We start from the raw sequence: 20866 nt of genomic DNA, 5'->3' as shown, positions 1-20866 counted from the left end.
AGGCGTGATCAGACCCCACACTAAGCCCTCGCCCCTCTCGGCCGACTGACGCGGAGTGACCCGCTCGCTATGATTTAATGGAGAAATCAGGTGTTTCACCAGGACTCAAGGTCACTCCAGCACGGATATAACACAGAGACCTCTCACCTCCATCAGCACAGCCACTGAAGAGACGTTTGTGCAGCGCCAGCAAACACTGCTCTCATCCTGCGTCTGTGTCTTTACTCTCTTCAGATGACTTTGCTTTAGTTGCGCTGACCGAGGGCATCGATGAGCCTTCACTGGATGCCTGCTGCTTGGTTTTAAAGAGTTTTAAAGGCATAGAGTCGTTGGGAATCAGTTTCACCAAATACATTTTATAACTAACTTAGAGAACTAACTTAACGTTAATAAAGTAATAAAACCAGTTACTGAAACTATGTCTGTGTATTGCAGTGTAATGTAGCTTAGCAAACAGTCTTTAGTCATTTCCCATTAATATATTGTACCCTATTAATTGGAAATGACTAAAGACTGTTTGCTAAGCTGCATTACACTGCAGTACACAGACATAGTTTCAGTAAATATTTATTTAATCATTCATTCATTCATTCAGTTAAAGGGTATTTTATTTTATTTGTTTTTTTATATATATATATATTTATTTATTTTTTATTTCCCTGTTACCAAAAATTGTGACATGACTAAAATACAGTTTAAAGCCCTGGTTTATGTGAATTAGCATTTTCTAGCATAGAATAGTAGCAGTTCAATGTGACTAAAATAATTTTATTGACACAATGGCCCAAAGTCCAAGTAATTCCTGTGCATCATAATTTAAGGAAATAGGGGATTTATCTATGGGGGAAACCATGCAGTAACAGGGTTGTGTCACAGAATGGCCCGTCTCCACCTTCACTGATCACGTTCACCTGCACTTCATCACTAATCATGCGCACCTGATCCTTGTCACCATCGTTCAGAACTGGATATAAGCACTCACCTCAGTCACTGCGATCGTCCGTTCTTGAAGTAACACTGCAGCAACGACGTCGATCCAACAAGGACCCACGCTTCACAGAAGTTGCTAGCTGAGTATACTTACCTGAATTCCTTACCAGATTATACTTACCTTCTGTTTTGCTCCTCTTCATCTTCCTCGCCTCCAGATTGCCATCATAGCGTGAAACTCTTGGATTACACTGGCCTTCCGGGATTCCTGTTCGTCACGATCCTGCAAGGAACAGAAGCTCAGTTAGAATCCCAGCTCACTCCCTTCATTCCTACCAAGAATAACTACTTACCTCACTCGAAGACTTTCACCTTTGTTGTTCTTGAGAATACCTGTAATAAACTCACTCGCTTCAACACTTACCTGTGTCTGACAGTTCCGTTACAGAAGAACGGACCCACACCAACGCTCAACAGTATGGAGGACAGGATGAAATTCATTGCCCTTGCCTCTTCGTCTTTGGACCCACTAGAGTTCACGAAGGCGTTCATTCCCCTCGCCCTTTCTAGTTCCCTGGAGGATCGAGTCCTCAAAACCCTGTTCCGGCTCGGGATCATATCTAACCTTTCCATGAAGCTGCCAGACACCACCAACCTAAACTGGAAGGAAACTATCATCCGGTGTCTGGAGTTTCTTAGATCCCGAGCCGGAGAGGACCCCGTATTCGCCAATCCTCTTCCAGTTGAAGGAATCTCCATTTTAAAGTCCCACTCAGACCTGATCGTGACCAAGAGTGACTCGCGTGCCCGTAATTGGGTTTCCCACAGTGCTGACCTGGGGGCTAAAGTTTTTGGCCCATGCTTAACAGCTATCCGGTCAGCGCTGAAGTCTGCCCCTATTTTCTCAAACCCGCCGCCGATCGCGGCTAAGGCAAGCCCACCTGAGTCCCCGCTGGTCCCGTCCAGCCCACCTGAGTCCCCGCTGGTCCCGTCCAGCCCACCTGAGTCCCCGCTGGTCCCGTCCAGCCCACCTGAGTCCCCGCTGGTCCCGTCCAGCCCACCTGAGTCTTCGCTGGTTCCGCCCAGCTCTCCTTCATCTCCGCTGGTTCCGTCCAGCTCCGCGCTACAAGAGTGGCCCTCTGAAACCGCACTACAAGAGCGCCCCCGAGAATCCAGTTCTCAAGTCACGGCCAGGAGTGCCGATCCCGATCCCCGAGAATCCAGTTCTCAGACCACGGCCAGGAGTGCCGATCCCGATCCCCGAGAATCCTGTTCTCAGACCACGGCCAGGAGTGCCGATCCCGATCTCCGAGAATCCAGTTCTCAGACCACGGCCAGGAGTGCCGATCCCGATCCCTGAGAATCCAGTTCTCAGACCACGGCCAGGAGTGCCGATCCCGATCCCAGAGAATCCAGTTCTCAGAACACGGCCATGAGGGCCGATCCCGACCCCCGAGAATCCAGTTCCCAGACCACGGCCAGGAGTGCCGATCCCGATCCTCGGAGATCCGCGCTCTCGAAGCACCCCACATGGCCTCCCGTGTCCCCGGATCCGCCATGGCCTCCCGAGTCTCCAGTCCCGCCATGGCCTCCCAAGGCTCCTGATCCGCCCTGGAGGCTTCCCTGGTCTCCTCACGGTCCTGGCCCTGTTCTAGCCTCCAGAGCGCACCCCCCGGTATTGTTGTTACATCGCGAGACGCGCCGTCCGGGAGGGGGAGGTAATGTCACAGAATGGCCCGTCTCCACCTTCACTGATCACGTTCACCTGTACTTCATCACTAATCATGCGCACCTGATCCTTGTCACCATCATTCAGAACTGGATATAAGCACTCACCTCAGTCACCACGATCGTCCGTTCTTGAAGTAACACTGCAGCAACGACGTCGATCCAACAAGGACCCACGCTTCACAGAAGTTGCTAGCTGAGTATACTTACCTGAATTCCTTACCAGATTATACTTACCTTCTGTTTTGCTCCTCTTCATCTTCCTCGCCTCCAGATTGCCATCATAGCGTGGAACTCTTGGATTACACTGGCCTTCCGGGATTCCTGTTCGTCACGATCCTGCAAGGAACAGAAGCTCAGTTATGGATACTAAATGGCGCCGGTGAGATCGGCTGCCGTCACGACTGCTCCGACCAAACTTTGTCTTTTTTTGTTATTTTTTCGTATTGTTAACTATAAACACCGGTTTCTTTTTGTAAGATGGCCATTCTTACATACGACAGGGCCACTCTTATTTCTATTGGTGCACAATGCACTAACCTTTCGCCGATTTTGAACCCGGACCCATCCTGGCCAAGCGAGATCCTGAGGAGGAACAAAGGACGCGACCCGTACCGGCGTCCTCGAGGGAAACGAGCCGGCGTCAGGAACAGGCTGAGGGCTCGCGCACACCGCGCTCCCTTACCAAGTGTCCTGCTCGCCAATGTCCAGTCGCTGGATAACAAACTCGATGACCTCAGGGCAAGAGTCAGGTTCCAGAGGGACATTCGGGACTGCAACCTTCTCTGCTTCACCGAGACATGGCTGAACCCAGCGGTACCAGACCACGCCATCCAGCCGGCCGAGTTCTTCTCGGTTTACCGCATGGACAGAACGCTGGACTCGGGGAAGACTAGGGGAGGTGGAGTATGTCTGATGGTGAACGAACACTGGTGCGACAGCGCGAGCATTGTTCCCCTCTCACGCTCCTGCACACCGAATCTTGAACTTCTGACCATCAAATGTCGCCCTTTTTATCTCCCTCGGGAATTTAGCTCGGTCATCGTCAGTGCCGTTTATATTCCACCTCAAGCGGACACGGACACTGCGATATGGGATTTACATGAAACACTACACCTTCACCAGACACAGCACCGGGACGCCGCATTCATTGTTTTGGGAGATTTCAACAGTGCCAACCTCAAGCGTGCACTGCCGAACTTCCATCAGCACATCAGCTGCCCCACCAGGGGCGAAAGGACATTAGATCACTGTTACACCCCATATAAGAACGGCTACAAGGCACAGTCACAACCACCGTTTGGGAAATCGGACCACGCCGCCATCTTCCTCATGCCTGTTTACAAACAGAGGCTGAAACAGGAAGCCCCGGTGCAGAGGGAGGTCCAACGCTGGACGGACCAATCGGTGGCCGCTCTGCAGGACGCGCTAGATGACGCAGACTGGGACATGTTCCGGCGCAGCTCTGATGACGTCAGCTTGTTTACGGAAGCGGTTGTGGGATTTATAGAGAAACTAATGGATGATACGGTGCAGAAAACCATCATCAGGACGTTTCCCAACCAGAAGCCGTGGGTGGATAAAACCATCCGCGACGCCCTGAGATCCCGCTCCGCTGCCTACAACACAGGGCTCATCACCGGGAACATGGATGATTACAAGGCTGCATCTTACAGCGTGCGCAGATCGGTGAAGGAGGCGAAGCAGCGCTACGGGAGGAAACTAGAGTCGCAATTCCAACATGGCGACTCTAGGAGCCTGTGGCAGGGACTTAGAACCATCACGGACTATAAAACACCACCCTCCAGATCGGGGAATGCGGACGCCTCTCTGGCTGACGAGCTGAACACTTTTTATGCTCGCTTCGAGGCTGCAGCTAATCTCGCTAACGGCGCTAGCAGTGCTAACTGCATGCACGCTGAGGAAGCCGGTGAGGACAACGTATTCACCATCACGGAGCATGACGTGAGGAGGGCATTCAGGAGAGTGAACATCAGGAAGGCAGCAGGACCAGACGGCATCACAGGTCGGGTTCTGAAGGCCTGCGCTGACCAGCTAGCACCGGTGTTCACCGAGATCTTCAACCTCTCCCTGGAACAGTCCATAGTCCCCTCATGCTTTAAGCAGTCCACCATTGTTCCTGTCCCCAAGAAACCGCAGCCCACCTGCCTAAACGACTATCGCCCTGTAGCCCTCACATCAGTGGTGATGAAGTGCTTTGAGAGACTGGTCAGAGACTTCATCATTGCATCACTACCAGACACACTGGATCCACTACAGTTTGCATACAGACATAACCGCTCCACGGAGGATGCCATCTCACACCTCCTCCACACCACAACAAGTCACCTGGACTGCAGAAAAGGGAATTATGTAAAAATGCTGTTTGTGGACTACAGTTCAGCGTTTAACACCATAATTCCCTCCACACTCACCTCCAAGTTGGAGGTCCTTGGTCTCAGCACATCCTTGTGCCAATGGATCTCCAGCTTCCTGAAGGACAGACAGCAAGCCGTACGGATGGGTAAACACACCTCATCCTCCATCACCCTAAGCACTGGAGCCCCTCAAGGTTGTGTTCTGAGCCCCCTGCTGTACTCACTGTACACTTATGACTGTGTGGCCACTTCCAACTCCACCACCATCATTAAGTTTGCTGATGACACTGTTGTGTTGGGCCTGATCTCAGACAACGACGAGACGGCCTACATACAGGAGATTAAGAACCTGGAGAGTTGGTGCCAGGTGAATAGTCTACACCTGAACATCAGCAAAACTAAGGAGCTGATAGTGGACTTCAGTACGAAGCAGGAGCGGTCATACCAGCCGATCACGATCAGCGGGACTCCAGTGGAGAGAGTGGACAGCTTCAGATACCTGGGTGTTCACATCACGCAGGACCTGACTTGGTCCTGTCATACCAGCACCCTGGTGAAGAAGGCCAGGCAGCGTCTGTACCATCTGAGACGCTTAAGGGACTTTAGACTTCCCTCTCGGGTGCTTAAGACTTTTTACACCTGCACCATCGTTCAGCGGAACGTACCATTCACACCGAGCTCCCTGACCTGCAGGACATCTACAGCAAGCGGTGCCTGACCAGGGCCAGGAAGATAGTGAAGGACCTCAGCCATCCCAACAATGGACTCTTTTCTCTGCTGCGTTCAGGGAGACGCTTCCGCTCCATGAAGGCGAACACAGAGAGAATGAGGAGGAGCTTCTTCCCGCAGGCCATTCGGAGTCTAAACCACTCTCCACTCTAATCACATCACCCCACACTTCCACTTTGCACATTTTTCAAGTACAATCTGCACTAATTTGTAGAAGGTTACGAAAGGATAAATGAGTGGGACTTACATACCATTTGTCTTTGTCTTTAGTATCCTTTTACTCACTTATACACTTTACTGCACTGCACAGCACACGGACACTTTATCACTGACATACACTTTACTTTTTATAGAATCTATATAGAATCATATTCTATTTTTTATTCTCATATCTATTTGTTATTTTATTTTATTGCTAGTTTATTCTATATATATGTTTACTGTACTTTTTCTATTTGTATTTTGTAAACTTAAGGTTTTTCTTAACTTTGTTGGACAATTTGTTGGACAGTCGTACAATACATTTCACTACATGTCGTACTACGTATGTATATGTATGTGACAAATAAAATTTGAATTTGAATTTGAATTTGAGTTAGAATCCCAGCTCACTCCCTTCATTCATACCAAGAATAACTACTTACCTCACTCGAAGACTTTCACCTTTGTTGTTCTTGAGAATACCTGTAATAAACTCACTCGCTTCAACACTTACCTGTGTCTGACAGTTCCGTTACAGGTTGCAGTTTGTGTGTAAGTTCCTTACTTCACGATAAGGACAGTCAGCCAAAAACATCCAGTTCAATTCTTAGGGTCAACAAGAAGTCTCAATCATCACTTGCACAAAAAGAAACTCTTCTAACATTGTAAAGTAAACCTTTGTGAAAAAACAAAGATCATAAAATGAGTTGTCCACACAGATGAGAACCAGCTCCGTGTCAAAGGCTACGACAAAACCCCTGACATCATTCTGGAGGTGCCCATAGGTGAGAACTGATAGATGGTATTTACTTACTTATTAGAAAAAAACGACAGTTTAAACCAGTAACTTGTTCAGTCCACAGTGTCAAGATATCTGCTGATTTCATTAACTCTACTAAAGTAGACATTTTTTAAACAGATTTCCTATCAATTCGGTTTTGCATGAAAATAATCTGCCATTTTGCACACAGACCAAAGCAGACTAAAAATGCTGTGTAGTTTGTGTTTGTGCTGACTTTCTTTCTCAGTTTAAACACTGCTAGTATGTAGTTCACCTGCTCTTGAGATAACTCTGTGTTGTGTTCTTCTGCAGCTGTTGATGGTCATATAGTGCACTGGATTGAGAGCAAAGCTTCATTTGGAGACGACCACAGCCATCGCACGTACCTTAACGAGCAGTTCTGGAGCTACTGCAACAGGTCAGACCCTAGACAATCTAAAACTAAAATATTAAAAGTCTAAAGATGACCCAGACATCTGTCTATTAAACCTGCTCATTTTGAATAGGTTTGCTAACAGTATTAAATGCAGAACTGTAATCGTCTTATACTGTGTGAATGTCATCAGCAATTAAGGCCTATTTAGGTGAGGCTTACTTTTACTTTTATGCATCACAAACACATTTCAAGCCACTTCTTCTTTCTTTTGCTTTAGTGTGCCAGAAGTAAATATCAGTTTTAGATTTCCGAACATTTCTTTAGCATATATTGTAATAATTCAGTTATAATTCATTGTTTTTTGGTGAGAGATTTCACAAATATATGATTAATTAATCTCACAACAGTTATGTTTTCACAATTTGTTTTTATTATTTATTCTGGGATGGACTTATTATTAGTGATCAACCGATATTGATTTTTTTTTATAACCGATACCAATTATTTGCATGTTTATGTGCCTGGTAACCGATATGCAGAACTGATAATCATTTACTGTTATAAAGTAAATAAATAACTGAGTGAAGTAAGTGTTGAAAATAACAGTTTTTCATGTTAAATTTAATCTTCATATTACAACAATAAAAACATTTTATTTATAAAAAGCATCAGCAGCAACACTAATATTAACAATAGCAACATAAATGTAGAATGTCTAATGTTTTCAAATGGAGAAAATAAAGGACAGGAGTCATTTGAACTGCATTTTAAACTAGTTTTAGTAGGTTTATAAGCTGTTTAATAGGCTAAAAATTAAATGTTAATTCACTGAATAATATTCTCTGGCATACGGAAATATAACAAACAAAATATATTTTATTGCATTTCTCAACTGGTATGTTATATCAGAATTATTAATGTTTTTGTCGTTCTAGATTATGAAAGGCCTGCTGACAGTGTGGTTTATCTATGGATTTACACAGAACTAAAACTGCAATGGCAATCTGAGATAATAAACAATCAATAGATCATTTTAGCCTACGTGACTCCGACTTCACAAGACTAATGATGAGTATTTAGGCTAGACCAGAGAGAATTAAATTCAGCGCTTTTATTTGCAACATCCGCTCATTCATGGCTGTATATCATATAATTCAGGGAAAGTTATGTCTTTATTGGGACAGGACTTGAAGGATTATCTTACGTGACTCCATGTGTTCGTCTCTATTTCTTAAAGCCAAGCTGCATAAACTACATATCAGGCATTTATGTAACACATCTAATTTGTGCATTAATGGCTATGTTATGTTAAATAAACTACGGCAAATCAAGTAAGTGTACTTAGCTTGTGCACATTGTTGTTGTTGTCTCGTCTCCCCTCAGACGCACAATTCTCAAAACACCCACAAGATTTATTGGTGAATCCCATATTACAAAACCGATACCCGATTATGGTAGACTGCTTAAATATCAGTAAATCGAAATATCGGCGATCTCTACTTATTAAATGTCACCGATCTTAAGGTGTTTCAAACACTGGAACTCTTCCCGTGAAATCACTGTGTGTTTGTGAGATATAGAGCACTTTAAAATATGCTTTTAGTCAGTCATATTGGAGAAAATGTGATGTAAACGGACCTACTGTACTCAGTGGACTAGTAGAACCGTCTCTACTAGTAGGTCCATGTGTAACCACACAATGTGACTAATACTCTTTAAGCTCTGGGGGTGGGGGAGAATGGAATGTGCTTCTATATGACTGAAAGCATAAAAACATCCTTTTGTCCGTTACGATCCATCACGAGAAGTCACTGCATCCATCTGATCTGATGCGCATCAGCGGCTCCATTAAGTCGTATGGATCAGATTTTCAGCGATTCTCACGTGTGTTTAGACGTGACACGGCACATGCTGTCATGTTTGTGCGCTGCCTTGTCAGATAAACTTTGGCATGTCAAAAAAAAAAAATGTCAGGCCCTTCAGAGTGCACCTTTCAGAGCTGCTTGTAATTTTTAATTGACATTTACATTTGACATTTGCAGTGCTCTCGGAGCAGAGGACCGCCTGTGTCCACCTTCCCGTCGTCTCCTCTCACTCAGCCAATCACGTTACTTCATCTCCTGTGTTTATATGAGTTTGAGAGAAATATTGAAAAGGTCAGCGAGTTTCCTTTCTAGTGACCTTCGCCGCCATGTTTTCAATTAGCGCGGCGCATGAGAGTGACACAACTCCTTATTTGCTTATTTTCAAGCATTTGTGTCGTCTGCACCAAATGGCAGCGCTTGCAAGCGCCGTTAATTATTCCTCGTTCTCCTTTAAGTGTTGAGAACCAAGTGAAAAACAACACGACTAATTTCCTCTCCAAAACTGGCAGCAGCCGCATTCATCATCCAAACAATAGTGTGGCCAAAACGCTAACCTCATAATAAACTCTCGTCAGTGGAGTCATGGGTAATGATGCTTCACCTATAAAGAGCGAAGCAGAGAGACTGTCTGGATCTGACGCTCAAGATCCGTCGTCCTCACCTTCCCATCAATCTCCGCCAGCTTCGGCAGGCTCCGTGACGGATGTGCGCATAATTGAGTTATCCATCTACTCGGCTATAAGTTGCATTAAAAATTATTCAGCTGATAGTGAATATTAAGCACATAATAAGGCTTGTGTATGTTTTAGTAGAAGCGGCTGAGGTTAAATGTGTCATGTAATGAAATGCGACTCTGGACTGACGCTCCACTGCTTGGAGCGAATAAGAAACACGCACATTACACGTGTCCTTTCATAAGCTGTTTGACTTTTATATTAAAGAAATAGCTCGCACACAAATGAACATTCTGTCATCATTTACTCTCACCCTCAAATCTCATTTGTCTTCACGCATATTCGTTTTGGCATCAATGACATTAACCCTATAAAGCTGCTCTATTATATTATGAATTTCTAATGGTGCGTTCACACCGGACGCGAATGAAGCGTTAAGCGCGAGTGATTTACATGTTAAGTCAATGCAAAGATGCGAATAGACATCCTGCGGCGCGAATGACGCAGCGCGAATTGAGCATTTCAAGCGTTTGACCCGCGAATCGCGCAAGTTCAAAAATCTGAACTTTGGCGGATATTCGCGCCGCGCTAACCAATCAGGAGCTTGCTCTAGTAGTGACGTGATTACGAGCGAGGCAGAAATCAAAACAACAATAGAGGACTAAATCATCGTAGCTGTATCCGGAGCTGTACTATAGACCAAAGATTACCTGTTAGATTTACCCAAAACAAATTATATCTTGTGTTTATCCACTACAGAGACATCAGAGCCAGCGGCAAATGTGAGAAGGACTAGCCGAGGTTATGCTCCTCTCTTCGGGATACATGAGCATGAGCGCCCGGTGATCGCGTGGAGCTCACGGCTCCGAAATCGGTGAAGCACATTTTCAAATAGGGGCTGTTTTTATAAATAAACCGCAGATCTGAGTTTTAAACAACTACATTCTCGGCTGAAATACAGGCGTCCAGTGTTTCTATAGCACATAAAGGGCTGATTTTATTTGCCAAATTCTATACATATGCTCTCTGTGGCAGAAGCCCCGCCCATGACGCGAATTCGCGTCTGTTGTGCAGTGAATTTCATGCGCGAATGAAGCGAGTAAACCCAAAATGTTCACGCGTCCAACTACGCGCGAATAGCGCGATTTATTCGCGCAAGTCGCGTCCGGTGTGAACGCACCATAAGGCCTCTAAATGATCAACATGATCAGTCTTTGCTGTTAAACCTGTTTCACACTCAATCTCCTCCATGTCTTCTGTTGTCTGATTGAGTGTTTTATCCAGTAAAAGCTCTTTTAGTGTAATTGTAGAAACGTCCAGCTTCAGCTGCTGCTTCAGTGTCTTTTTCTGTCAAATCTTGACTGATTTTGATCAAGTAAAGGTCAGAATAACTGCAGTCATATTTCCAGATGAACTCTTACTGGACTGAAGCAGCTCAGCTTTACTTGATTCTCAATCAATCATTTTCTAGAAAAATCAGTGCGTCTCAAATCTGATCATCAGGATCTTTTGAGGAGCGTTTGTTTCCAGAAGCTTTACTTTCTCTGTTCCTCAGCGGAGGAATGATCTTCATCTCACATCTTCTGAGGAGCGTTTATTTCTTCATCTCTCAATCAGCATTGCATTATATGTTTGGATCATTACACTCTCAGCTTACTGAGACATATTATTGGAGATATAGAGCGACCACTGATATTTAGATCATTTTATGTCAGTATCTGCTCTACTGTTATAAAGATCTCATTGATTTACATCACAAGCAGCAGAATTTAAATATATAAATTTCATAGTCTACAACAAATTTGATAATTTTGCTCAGTTTGAGCCTTAACATTTAATTTCCTCCATATTCTCACTATAGCAGACTATACGAGCCGTGAAAGTGTCAAATATGATACAAAACACGTTCAAGTTTTTTATTACTTTGTGTGAAGGCTCAATAAACTGTCAGTGTTTTGAATGAAAAAAAATATATATAATAATATTCACTGTATTACTGCTGAATCTGAATCAATTATTTCCAGTGATTCCAAATGCCGAGGTAACATTTAAAGTCAGGAATAAAATTTGAGGTATCAATAAATTAAGCTTAAATCGCGCACAAAACGGTGTTGTCCAGGCGGTCTCTCCTAATGCACACTCGTGATTTGGACAAAGCAAACATGACTGTTTAACTGTGAGGCTGGGCTTCTGTTTCTACATCTGCCGTATTGAGCATTAGGGTTTCTTCCATTCATTTTTATGAGTGGATTGGACCATCTCCTCTCATTATAGTGTTCAAACACAAAGGAGATTTCAGAGCATGTCTAGTTGTGCATGCACTGTGTGTAATCAAACATGTTTTATAATGTTCTAACATGCGTTTCATCTAGAAGTGAAGCCCTCACAGATATTAGCTGATTAATAACAAGTGTTTTATGTTCCTGATCAGACGCACGGATGCATTCGTCTCATGTCATACAGCACAATATAGAGAAGCCAAACATCAGCTGGAGGCTTACTGTGAACTACTGTGTTCCAAACTCTGTTTATTATTGCCTTTATCTATTTTTGATATTTTTCTCTGCAGTTTATTGTAATATTTTTTTCCTAAAAAATGCAAACATGTACATCCATCTTGGTCACATATTATTGTAGCACAGTTTGTGCTGAATACAAAAAAAAAAGTTTCTCAATAGTATAAGTAGCTGAAATAAGCACATATCAAGGCATGTCAAAACATCTCAAGGGCCCCAAAATCACCTGGGACCCCAGAGGGTTAATGCATACCAGCTGAAGTCCAGTGGTTTAACATGTTGTTAATGAAGGTTATTCCAAATGAAGTCGAGTTTATGTCTCAATGTCTGTTTTCGTTCCAGATTTTTTGGTTTTGGCCAAGGATTTTAATTTCAGTGCATCGTTAATTGAAGTTAATTTTGAATGTGCATCTTAATATGAGACTGCCGTCTTTTCTGGGCTGTGTAGATGAAGGTTTTCTCTGCGGCGCTCGTGTATCAGAGCTGAGCGTGTTAGCGCTCGTAATAGAGGCTGCTAAAGGTTAGATCTGATAAAACGCTGTCAGGACTTGACAAAGATGATGTATGGCCATATAAAGCACAGTATGGCTCATTTCTCCCTTCGGTCAGATAGGGTTAATACTCTCAGTTTTGTCATATATATTCTGTGGCTTGGCCTCTTGGAAATTGTTGACCCGAACATTTGTGTTATATTTTCTTGAAATCTTTTTGAGACATTTTTTGATGGCTGGTGGCTTTGACAATCGTTGGCAATAACATTAGACTCCAATAATATTAGGCCCCCAGACTGCATCATTTATTTCATATTTTCAAAGAGCATGCGAGTAAACAGTCTGACATACTTTATACCTTGATCACATCCTGTTCATGTATAATTTGAAGGATGTCCTGAATTCTCTTTGAAGAATCGGATAAATAAATGTCTTTCTGGTCAGTCAGATTGCCTGTTTCTAAGGCAGAATATCAGACAGCTTATTCAAGATTTATACATTTGTGTGTTTTAAAATGAAAAATATATTAATTTTACTATTTTAAATTGAAAGGTTGTATACATTTCAATGTTTTATATCCGATAGGCTTTGACTTCTCGGTTCTGTTTGGTCTCTTTGTAAATAAAATGACATGTTTCCTTGCACCGTTCGCTTGTTCTGGCAGTTTATGGCCACTGTGTGATGGTGGCCCTTCATCTGTGTTGTTTTGCTGGTGTTTAGCAGCACACCTCTTATATGTTTGGTCCATCCTTGCATTTAACACAGAAACCATGCTGCTTTGCTGTCAAAGTCATTGTGACAGTTTTTCTCCTCGTTTTAAAGAAGTAGCAGAAGCTTTACTCTCTCTCTCTCTCTTTCTTCAATTCCTCCATATCCTTTTATTCTTTTTTCCATTAACCTTTTTTCAGCAGAATCTTTACTCGAGCTTGTGTTCTTGTGACAGTTTAACCGTAAAGAGCTCTGAAGAAGCAAAGTTGACACGACAGTATGACGTCAGGAAATCTTTTTGGGATTTGCGGTCGCTGGCATATGACATTTAACACCGCAGCACACCCCAGTGCAGCGCAAGACGTCTGACACGCACCCCTGAATGCTAATACCACATGACAAGATGCTTTCATGCTTTAAGGATTTCAATGCATATTTAGGGACATTGTTTAATGCGCTCCGCATGTAATCCGCACACTTCAGGCCCCCATCAGCTGTGGGATTTAGCTCCTGCTAAGCCTCCATTTCATCTATTTATTTTCCAGGTTTGCTCCCGACACATTAAACAAATTTGTCATTTCAAGTTGAGGTTAAGAATGATTTTGACACCAGCACTCTGCTTAAAAACGTGAAAATAAAACACTTCCAAGCTTGGGGAAGTAAAGCAGTATATGACTTAGTGAAGTTTGAGAAGAAGGCCTACAGTGAAATAAACTTCTAAAAAGCTAACTTTTTGTCAATTTTGCTTTGTTTTTCAACACATTTTTATTCCAGGCTCTTTGTAAAAATCAGTCTAATGGGAGAATTTTGATATATATTTACATTTAGTCATTTAGCAGATGCTTTTATCCAAAGCGACTTACAAATGAGGACAATAGAAGCAATCAAAACCAACAAAAGAGCAATATGTCAATTCTGTGCCATTAATAATATATAAATATTTAATAAATGCTATATATATATGTATATCTCAGCACATCAGTAACTATTATAATCATTGCTATCAGCACACGCAAAGGTCTGAGGTGTTTTATTTCATATTTTAATAAATATCAGAAAAGAGTCACTGTTAATAATCAGTGCAGCAGAGAGTATCATCAAATCCTTTTATCTTCTCATGTCTCGATTGCTTTAGTCTTTTATAGCTGAATTGTTAGTGTGTCTGGCCTTGATTATATATTAGTTAAAGTCTAATCAGAGATGTATTAGGATGGGAACTTTGACCTTTGATTTCCCTCATTAATCCTCTCTAATGTTTGCAGTCATTTGAGGCTCATATATGCACTGAACGTCACGTGGAGGCTGGAAGCTGCCGGTGACCTTTGCTCTTTTATACGTTATAAAGACAGGCCAGAGTACATCTGTGTGACATTCTCCCATCCGCCCTCTACAGAGATCTGTGCTGAAGACATCTCTTGATAAGACCATGTGTCTGTGTGTTACACAGAGTCCTTACTGTCAGGTCACCCAGTTCCTTCAGCTCAGACACGGAGGTCATGGGTTTGATTCCCCGGAAATGCTTGAAGTGACTTTCAAAGCAAAAGTCATTTTGGATCATTATTAGTGATCGACCGATATTGCTTTTTTTTTTATATATTACCGATTCCAATTATTTGCATGTTTATGTGCCGATAACCGATATGCAGAACCGATATTTATTTCCTGTTATAAAGTAAATAAATGACTGCGTGAAGCAAGTCCATACATCACTTTGGTTTTTCCTCCTTTCAGTCATCTTAACAAAAAATGTTTTGAGAATTAGCAGTCTTTCATGCAGGGCTCTAGACTCATTCTTCCCACTGATCTCACTTTTGCAACTAACTTTCTCAGTTGGTCTCACGAGCACATAATTTGGTTGCAATTTGTTTTTGCTACAACTTTTGATTAATCAATGCATGCTGATGAACTTTTATCATAGTTTATAGTTATATGGTAACGAAAGTGTTCAACATTCAACTCGTTCTTTTTCATCTGTATTATTTGTGATTTATATTTTGTGAACGGATTCCTTTTTTCGTGCGCTTTCACTTTCAAATTTGTGATCTTGGTGTCATATTTTACAAGAAAAGATAATTGTCTTTTTTGCTTATATCTATACACCTTTCATTTTTAAGACTAAAACAAAAGATGGATTCATTGTTATTTTTAATTAAAAAGCACAACAACAATAAAACAGTAGGTTGACAATGACAAACTAGCTTACATAACATGTATTAACAAAAACGAATAAGACAAAACATGGCACAGCACACATCACATGCTGTATTATATACAGAGTATATTACAGAATGTTTAGCAAACTCTGAGGAAGCAAATAAATATTATTATTATTTTCTTTTTAATTAAGGAAAGCCTCCATAGCGTAACGTGAGGTAAAAAGCAAAGATAACAAGCTTCTCAAAACGAAAACAAAAAGAAAAGTAAAACTAAACTGCTGTAGCTGACAGGACTTGCATGTTTTTTCTACAAGAACACCAGCATGTTCACCTTCTCTGGTTTAAGAAGCGGTCTTTTACTTTAGTTTGAAAACAAAACCATCCGTTGCGCTCCATTCGCGACGCGCACCTTCACGCTCGTGCTGACGCGGCTAGTATGAACCAGGCTCTACCCACTAAAAGCGCTCGTGCTGAAAGCACCTCTCTTCACGTGATCAGTGAAATCTGACTCCTGCTATAATGTGCTGCGGCTGGCAGCGCGCGCTGTATGAAGCAGACGCTTTGGAGCAGCGCAGACCAGGCACTCGTACAAATGCGACCACGTCAAATTTTAACTCGCAAAAAATTACCATTTTGGTCGCAGTCTAGAGCCCTGTCATGTTAAATTTAATCTTCGTATTACAACAATAAAAAACATTATTTATAAAAAGCTTTAGCAGCAACACTAATATTAGCAGTAAGCAAAATAAACGTAGAATGTCTAATGTTTTCAAATGGAGAAAATAAATAAAGGAGTCATATCAACTTCATTTTTAACTGCAGTTTTAGTAGGTTTATAAGCTGTTTAATAGGATAAAGAGTGAAGAATAATTCACTGGATAATGTTAATTCACGGAATAATATTCTCTGGAATATTGGAATATAACAAGCATTGTATTTTATTGCATTTCTCAACTGGCTTGCTCTAAATTATGCTGCTGACAGCGCGGTTTATCTGCATTTACACAGAACTATAGGCTACTCAAACTGCGATCGATTGCAGAGAATTTCCATAGAGTTGTATTAATTTAGATGTTTATAAACAAAATAATGGTTATATAGTAAGTGTTAATACAATTTGGCTTCAAAAAAGTGAATCTTGTTAAAAGTTACATGCAGTGGCCGTGCTGAGCATTTCTTGAGCATCAACCGCTGAGTGAACTGCAATATGAAAGCGGCTTCACGAGACTAATGATGAGCATATAGACAACAGAGAGAGCATTAAATTCAATGCTTTTCTTTCCAACATGCAATCATTCATGGCTGTATTATTTAATTCATGCAAAGTTACGTCTTTATTGGGAGAGGACTTGACGGATTATCTACATGACTCCGACTTCACGAGACTAATAGACCACAGAGAGAATTAAATTCAGCGCTTTTATTTCCAACATGCTCTAATTCATGGCTGTGTTATTTCAGGCAAAGTTATATCTTTATAGGGACCGGGCTTGACAGAGTATCTTATTTATCATATTTCTTAGAGCCAAGCTGCATAAACTATATATCAGGCATTTATGTAATATATCTAATTTGTGCATTAATGACTGTAATATTAAATAGTTTACTAACTACAGCAAATCAAGTACCTGCACGCCGTTGTTGTCTCGTCTCCCCTCAGATGTGCTGCAATTGCGATCCTGCGCGCAATTCTCAAAACGTCCACAAGGTGTTTATCGGTGAATCCGATATTACAAAACCGATATCCGATTATGGAAAAATGCTTAAATATCGGGAAAAATATCGGTAAATCAATATATCGGTCGATCTCTAATCATTATCCATCATGTTGTTTCATATTTCTTCAGCGGCACACAAATTCCATCATAAGACCTGGAATATAGTGCATGAGTCACATGGTGACTTTTGCATGATAGTTATGTTTTTGGAGCTTGAGAGACATTGGTCACCTTCTGCTTTCACTGCATGTAAAAGAGCAGCGTGAACATTCTGTTGAACATCTGCTCGTGTTCCACTGAAGAGAGGAAGTTTGAGTCTGATAATTCTGTTTTGAACTGTTCTTGTAATGACAGAATTGCATCTGAAGTGTGTGCTGGTGTTTCTGATTTAAGAGTTGAGTTGAGCAGTGAAAGCTGATCGCATCTTCCATCTTACATTCACTTCCTCTCTACGAGTTTGAAAACTATTACCATCAGAAGCAGTTTTGCTGTCCATGTCTGATGTCCACCGTCTCCAGATGTCCAAACTACAACTGTGCAGATCTTCAGATGTGTGGATGTGTTTATACGAGTGGAGCTCTCAAGTACAGTCGGTGTTTCCACGTCCAGGAACGTCTCTTTAAATCACAGTTGGCTCTAGAACCCATCTGCAGGGCACCTTCCCTAATTTGGAGATGAGTGTTTGGCTAATCAGTGAAGTTGACAGCAGTTCACCCTCTCCGGAGAGTTTATATCTCTGAATAGCATAACAACAGCGACCTGGGCCAAATCCTTACAGCTGCAGCTCACCCAAAACTGAAGCCTGCCTTCATTTACTGTCGTGTCGTTCTGACCTTTCTACTGTGGAACACAAAACAAGATGTTATGCCAAATATTTGAGCTTCTCTTTTGCATTCAACCGAAGTGTTCAGGATTTAAATGTCCAAACTTCTCAAGGCATCATGACAGTCGTCCATATGAGTCAAGTCTTCTGAAGTTAGCTTTTTGTGAGGAACAGACCCAAATTTCAGATGCACATTCCACACCTTATTGACATTGCGTATTAAACTATTGCATTTAGATGTTAGACATCATTGGTTCCAAACGGATTTGCTTCCTGCATGTTAGAAAGGTTGGTAACACTTTAGTATAGGGACCAGTTCTCACTATTAACTAGTTGCGTATTAGCATGCCTATTATTAACATATTGACTGTTTATTAGTACTTAAAAAGCACATATTCTGCATGATCATATTCTGCATCCCTAATCCTACCCAATACCTGAACTTAACAGCTACCTTACTAACTATTGAGAATCAGCAAATTAGGAGTTTATCAAGGCAAAAGTTGTAGTTAATGGTTTATTAATAGTGAGAACTGGACCTTAAAATGAAGTGTGACCGAAAGGTTGAATATATGAGATTTTAGATTTCCAGGGAAAAATGATTTCAGAAAATATTTAAATTCAAGTTTTTATGTATAGCTCTTTTCACAATACATATGACTTCAAAGCAGCTTTATTGAAAGGCTTGTTTATAGTCCTGCGTAGTAAAAATTGGTGAAATTTTCTCGACCTGGTAAGAACTGCATTTTGGGCGACCACCTAGTAGCTCCAAATCATAAATGCATGATAATAATGCAGATTTGGAACAACATGATGGTTAATGTTGATGAAACTTTTTTGGTTGAACATTTCCTTTAAGCTGTTGATTTTCCTCTGCCTCGTGTCATGTCGTGTCATGTTGATTGGAAATATTTGCTGGAAGAGTCACCTCATGTACGCAATGGAAAAAAAACCTGTCATGGCCTGAGAGAATGTTTGTGCAGTTCGCTGAAATACGACCGAGCTTGTCAAATGGCAGTTTGAATTAGAAAGCAAACATATTTTAATCAAGACTCGGACAGAAAGGGGTCACCGAATCACAGCGTTTGATGTCACACTCGCTCTTTGCCTCTGTTTCGATGGCACGGCGTGGAAAGTTACCCGTGACCCCGTCCTAAAAAGGAAGCAGAGGGATGAATGAATAACTGCTGCGAGGTCTTAGCATGTTAAATGCTGTAATCTTCCCAAAGCGTTCCTTCCTGTCGGCCCTCCTCTCAACTTCAACCTCCAACCCCTCCCTCCATGCATCACGGCAAATGAAAGCCGCCCATGGCATTAGACGGGAGGGCAGAAAGCCCCTGGGTCTCGTCCAGAGACTCCAGCAAAGAGTCCCGCCCGCCAGCGCCTGCCCGGCCGTAACGACTGTTTTTAACGGCGCATGGGGAGGAGATACGAGGGGCTGTAAATTGTGTTTGACAGTGTGGCTATAGTGGTTTCGTCATCGCTTGTCTTTAGTTATTACTGCGACTTCCTCGCTGCGCAGATAAGGGCCGAGACTTCGGCATAACAAGGTGCACACTGTCGACACAGCACTCTTATCACCTTAATTGATTTAGAGCAAACGCCTTTGACACAGGTCATTGTGCGCCGAAGTTATCCATCACCTGGGCGTTTGATTTCTGCCCACGTCTGTCTCCAGTGTGTCTGCATGGGCGCCGGCGGAGGAACTGGTTCAGAGGGCACCGCATGTCACCGCAGAGCCGTTCCTTAATAAACACGCTGATATGCACAGAACATGCACAGACACCAGCTTTTCGTTTGGACTCGTCGGACTCAGTCCTTAAATTATTCTTCCATAGCCCTTGAGACTCTTTCTTATATTTGAATTCCCACGTTCAGAGAAGAAAAGTCTGTTAAAGTGCCCCTATTATGGATTTTTGAAAATGAGCTTTCTTGCAGTGTGTAACACAGCTGTAAGTGAATGAAAACATCCTGCAAAGTTTTAAATCTGAAAGTGCACAAAGTTATTGTCTCTCAAAAGAGAGAGTTGACTCTGAATCACTGAAACGAGTCGTTTTTAAAATGAATCCCAAACAGTTTTATGTTGACATCAACATGAAACATTCGCATATTGCTGCCCACTTGAATGAAAATGCTAATTCATTCTTTGCCACTAGGTGCTGCTTTTGGAGGGTTAGAAATAGCTGTTTCCCCGGTAACGCTGTACACAAAGCAGCACTGTGCTCACAAACACTGCTTTAAATGAAATCGACCAATCGCCGCAGATTAGTGTCAGGCAAAGGAGGGGTTTGGAAAAATGAATCGTTGAGCAAATCGTTTGGGAGTCGTTGAGCAAATAAGGTAAAAATAAATGCATATTATAAGAAAACGAAAAGTGTTTTTTGACCTTGCATGCATTTCAACCTGTTGTTGGGGACTTCCAAAACCAAAATATGAACCTTTCATTACCCATAATTTCATTACCTTTTAATTGTGACCCTGGAGCACAAAACCAGTTGTAAGTAGCACAGGTATATTTGTAGCAACAGCCAACAATGGGTCAAAATTATCTTTTTTTTTTTTTATGCCAAAAATCATTAGGATATTAAGTAAAGATCATGTTCCATTAAGATATTTGTAAATTTCCTAGCATAAATATATTAAAACTTGATTAAAAAAAAAATGATTAGTAATATGCATTGCTAAGAACTTCATTTGGACAACTTTAAAGGAGGTTTTCTCTTCTTTTTTTTTTCTTTTTTTTTGCACCCTCAGATTCCAGATTTTCAAATAGTTGTATCTCAGACAAATAT

The 20866-nt window shown here is 42.0% G+C and overlaps 1 protein-coding gene across 13 annotated transcripts in view; it reads left to right on the top strand.

Moving 5' to 3' along the window:
* LOC306886327 (CDAN1-interacting nuclease 1) overlaps positions 1–20866 on the top strand; it is a 96990-nt gene that overhangs the window by 54531 nt on the left and 21593 nt on the right. For all 13 annotated transcript variants that reach the window (XM_079443362.1, XM_079443351.1, XM_079443360.1 and 10 more), the window contains 2 exons: positions 6686–6751; positions 7060–7165. In XM_079443362.1, coding sequence (XP_079299488.1) covers positions 6686–6751; positions 7060–7165 — 172 coding nt within the window. The remainder of the gene's footprint in view (positions 1–6685; positions 6752–7059; positions 7166–20866) is intronic.

The sequence above is a fragment of the Barbus barbus genome (genome assembly GCF_936440315.1).
Source record: "Barbus barbus genome assembly, chromosome: 20".
Lineage (NCBI taxonomy): Eukaryota > Metazoa > Chordata > Actinopteri > Cypriniformes > Cyprinidae > Barbus > Barbus barbus.
Note: the sequence above shows the minus strand (reverse complement) of the source record. Positions and strands in the feature narration are given on the sequence as shown.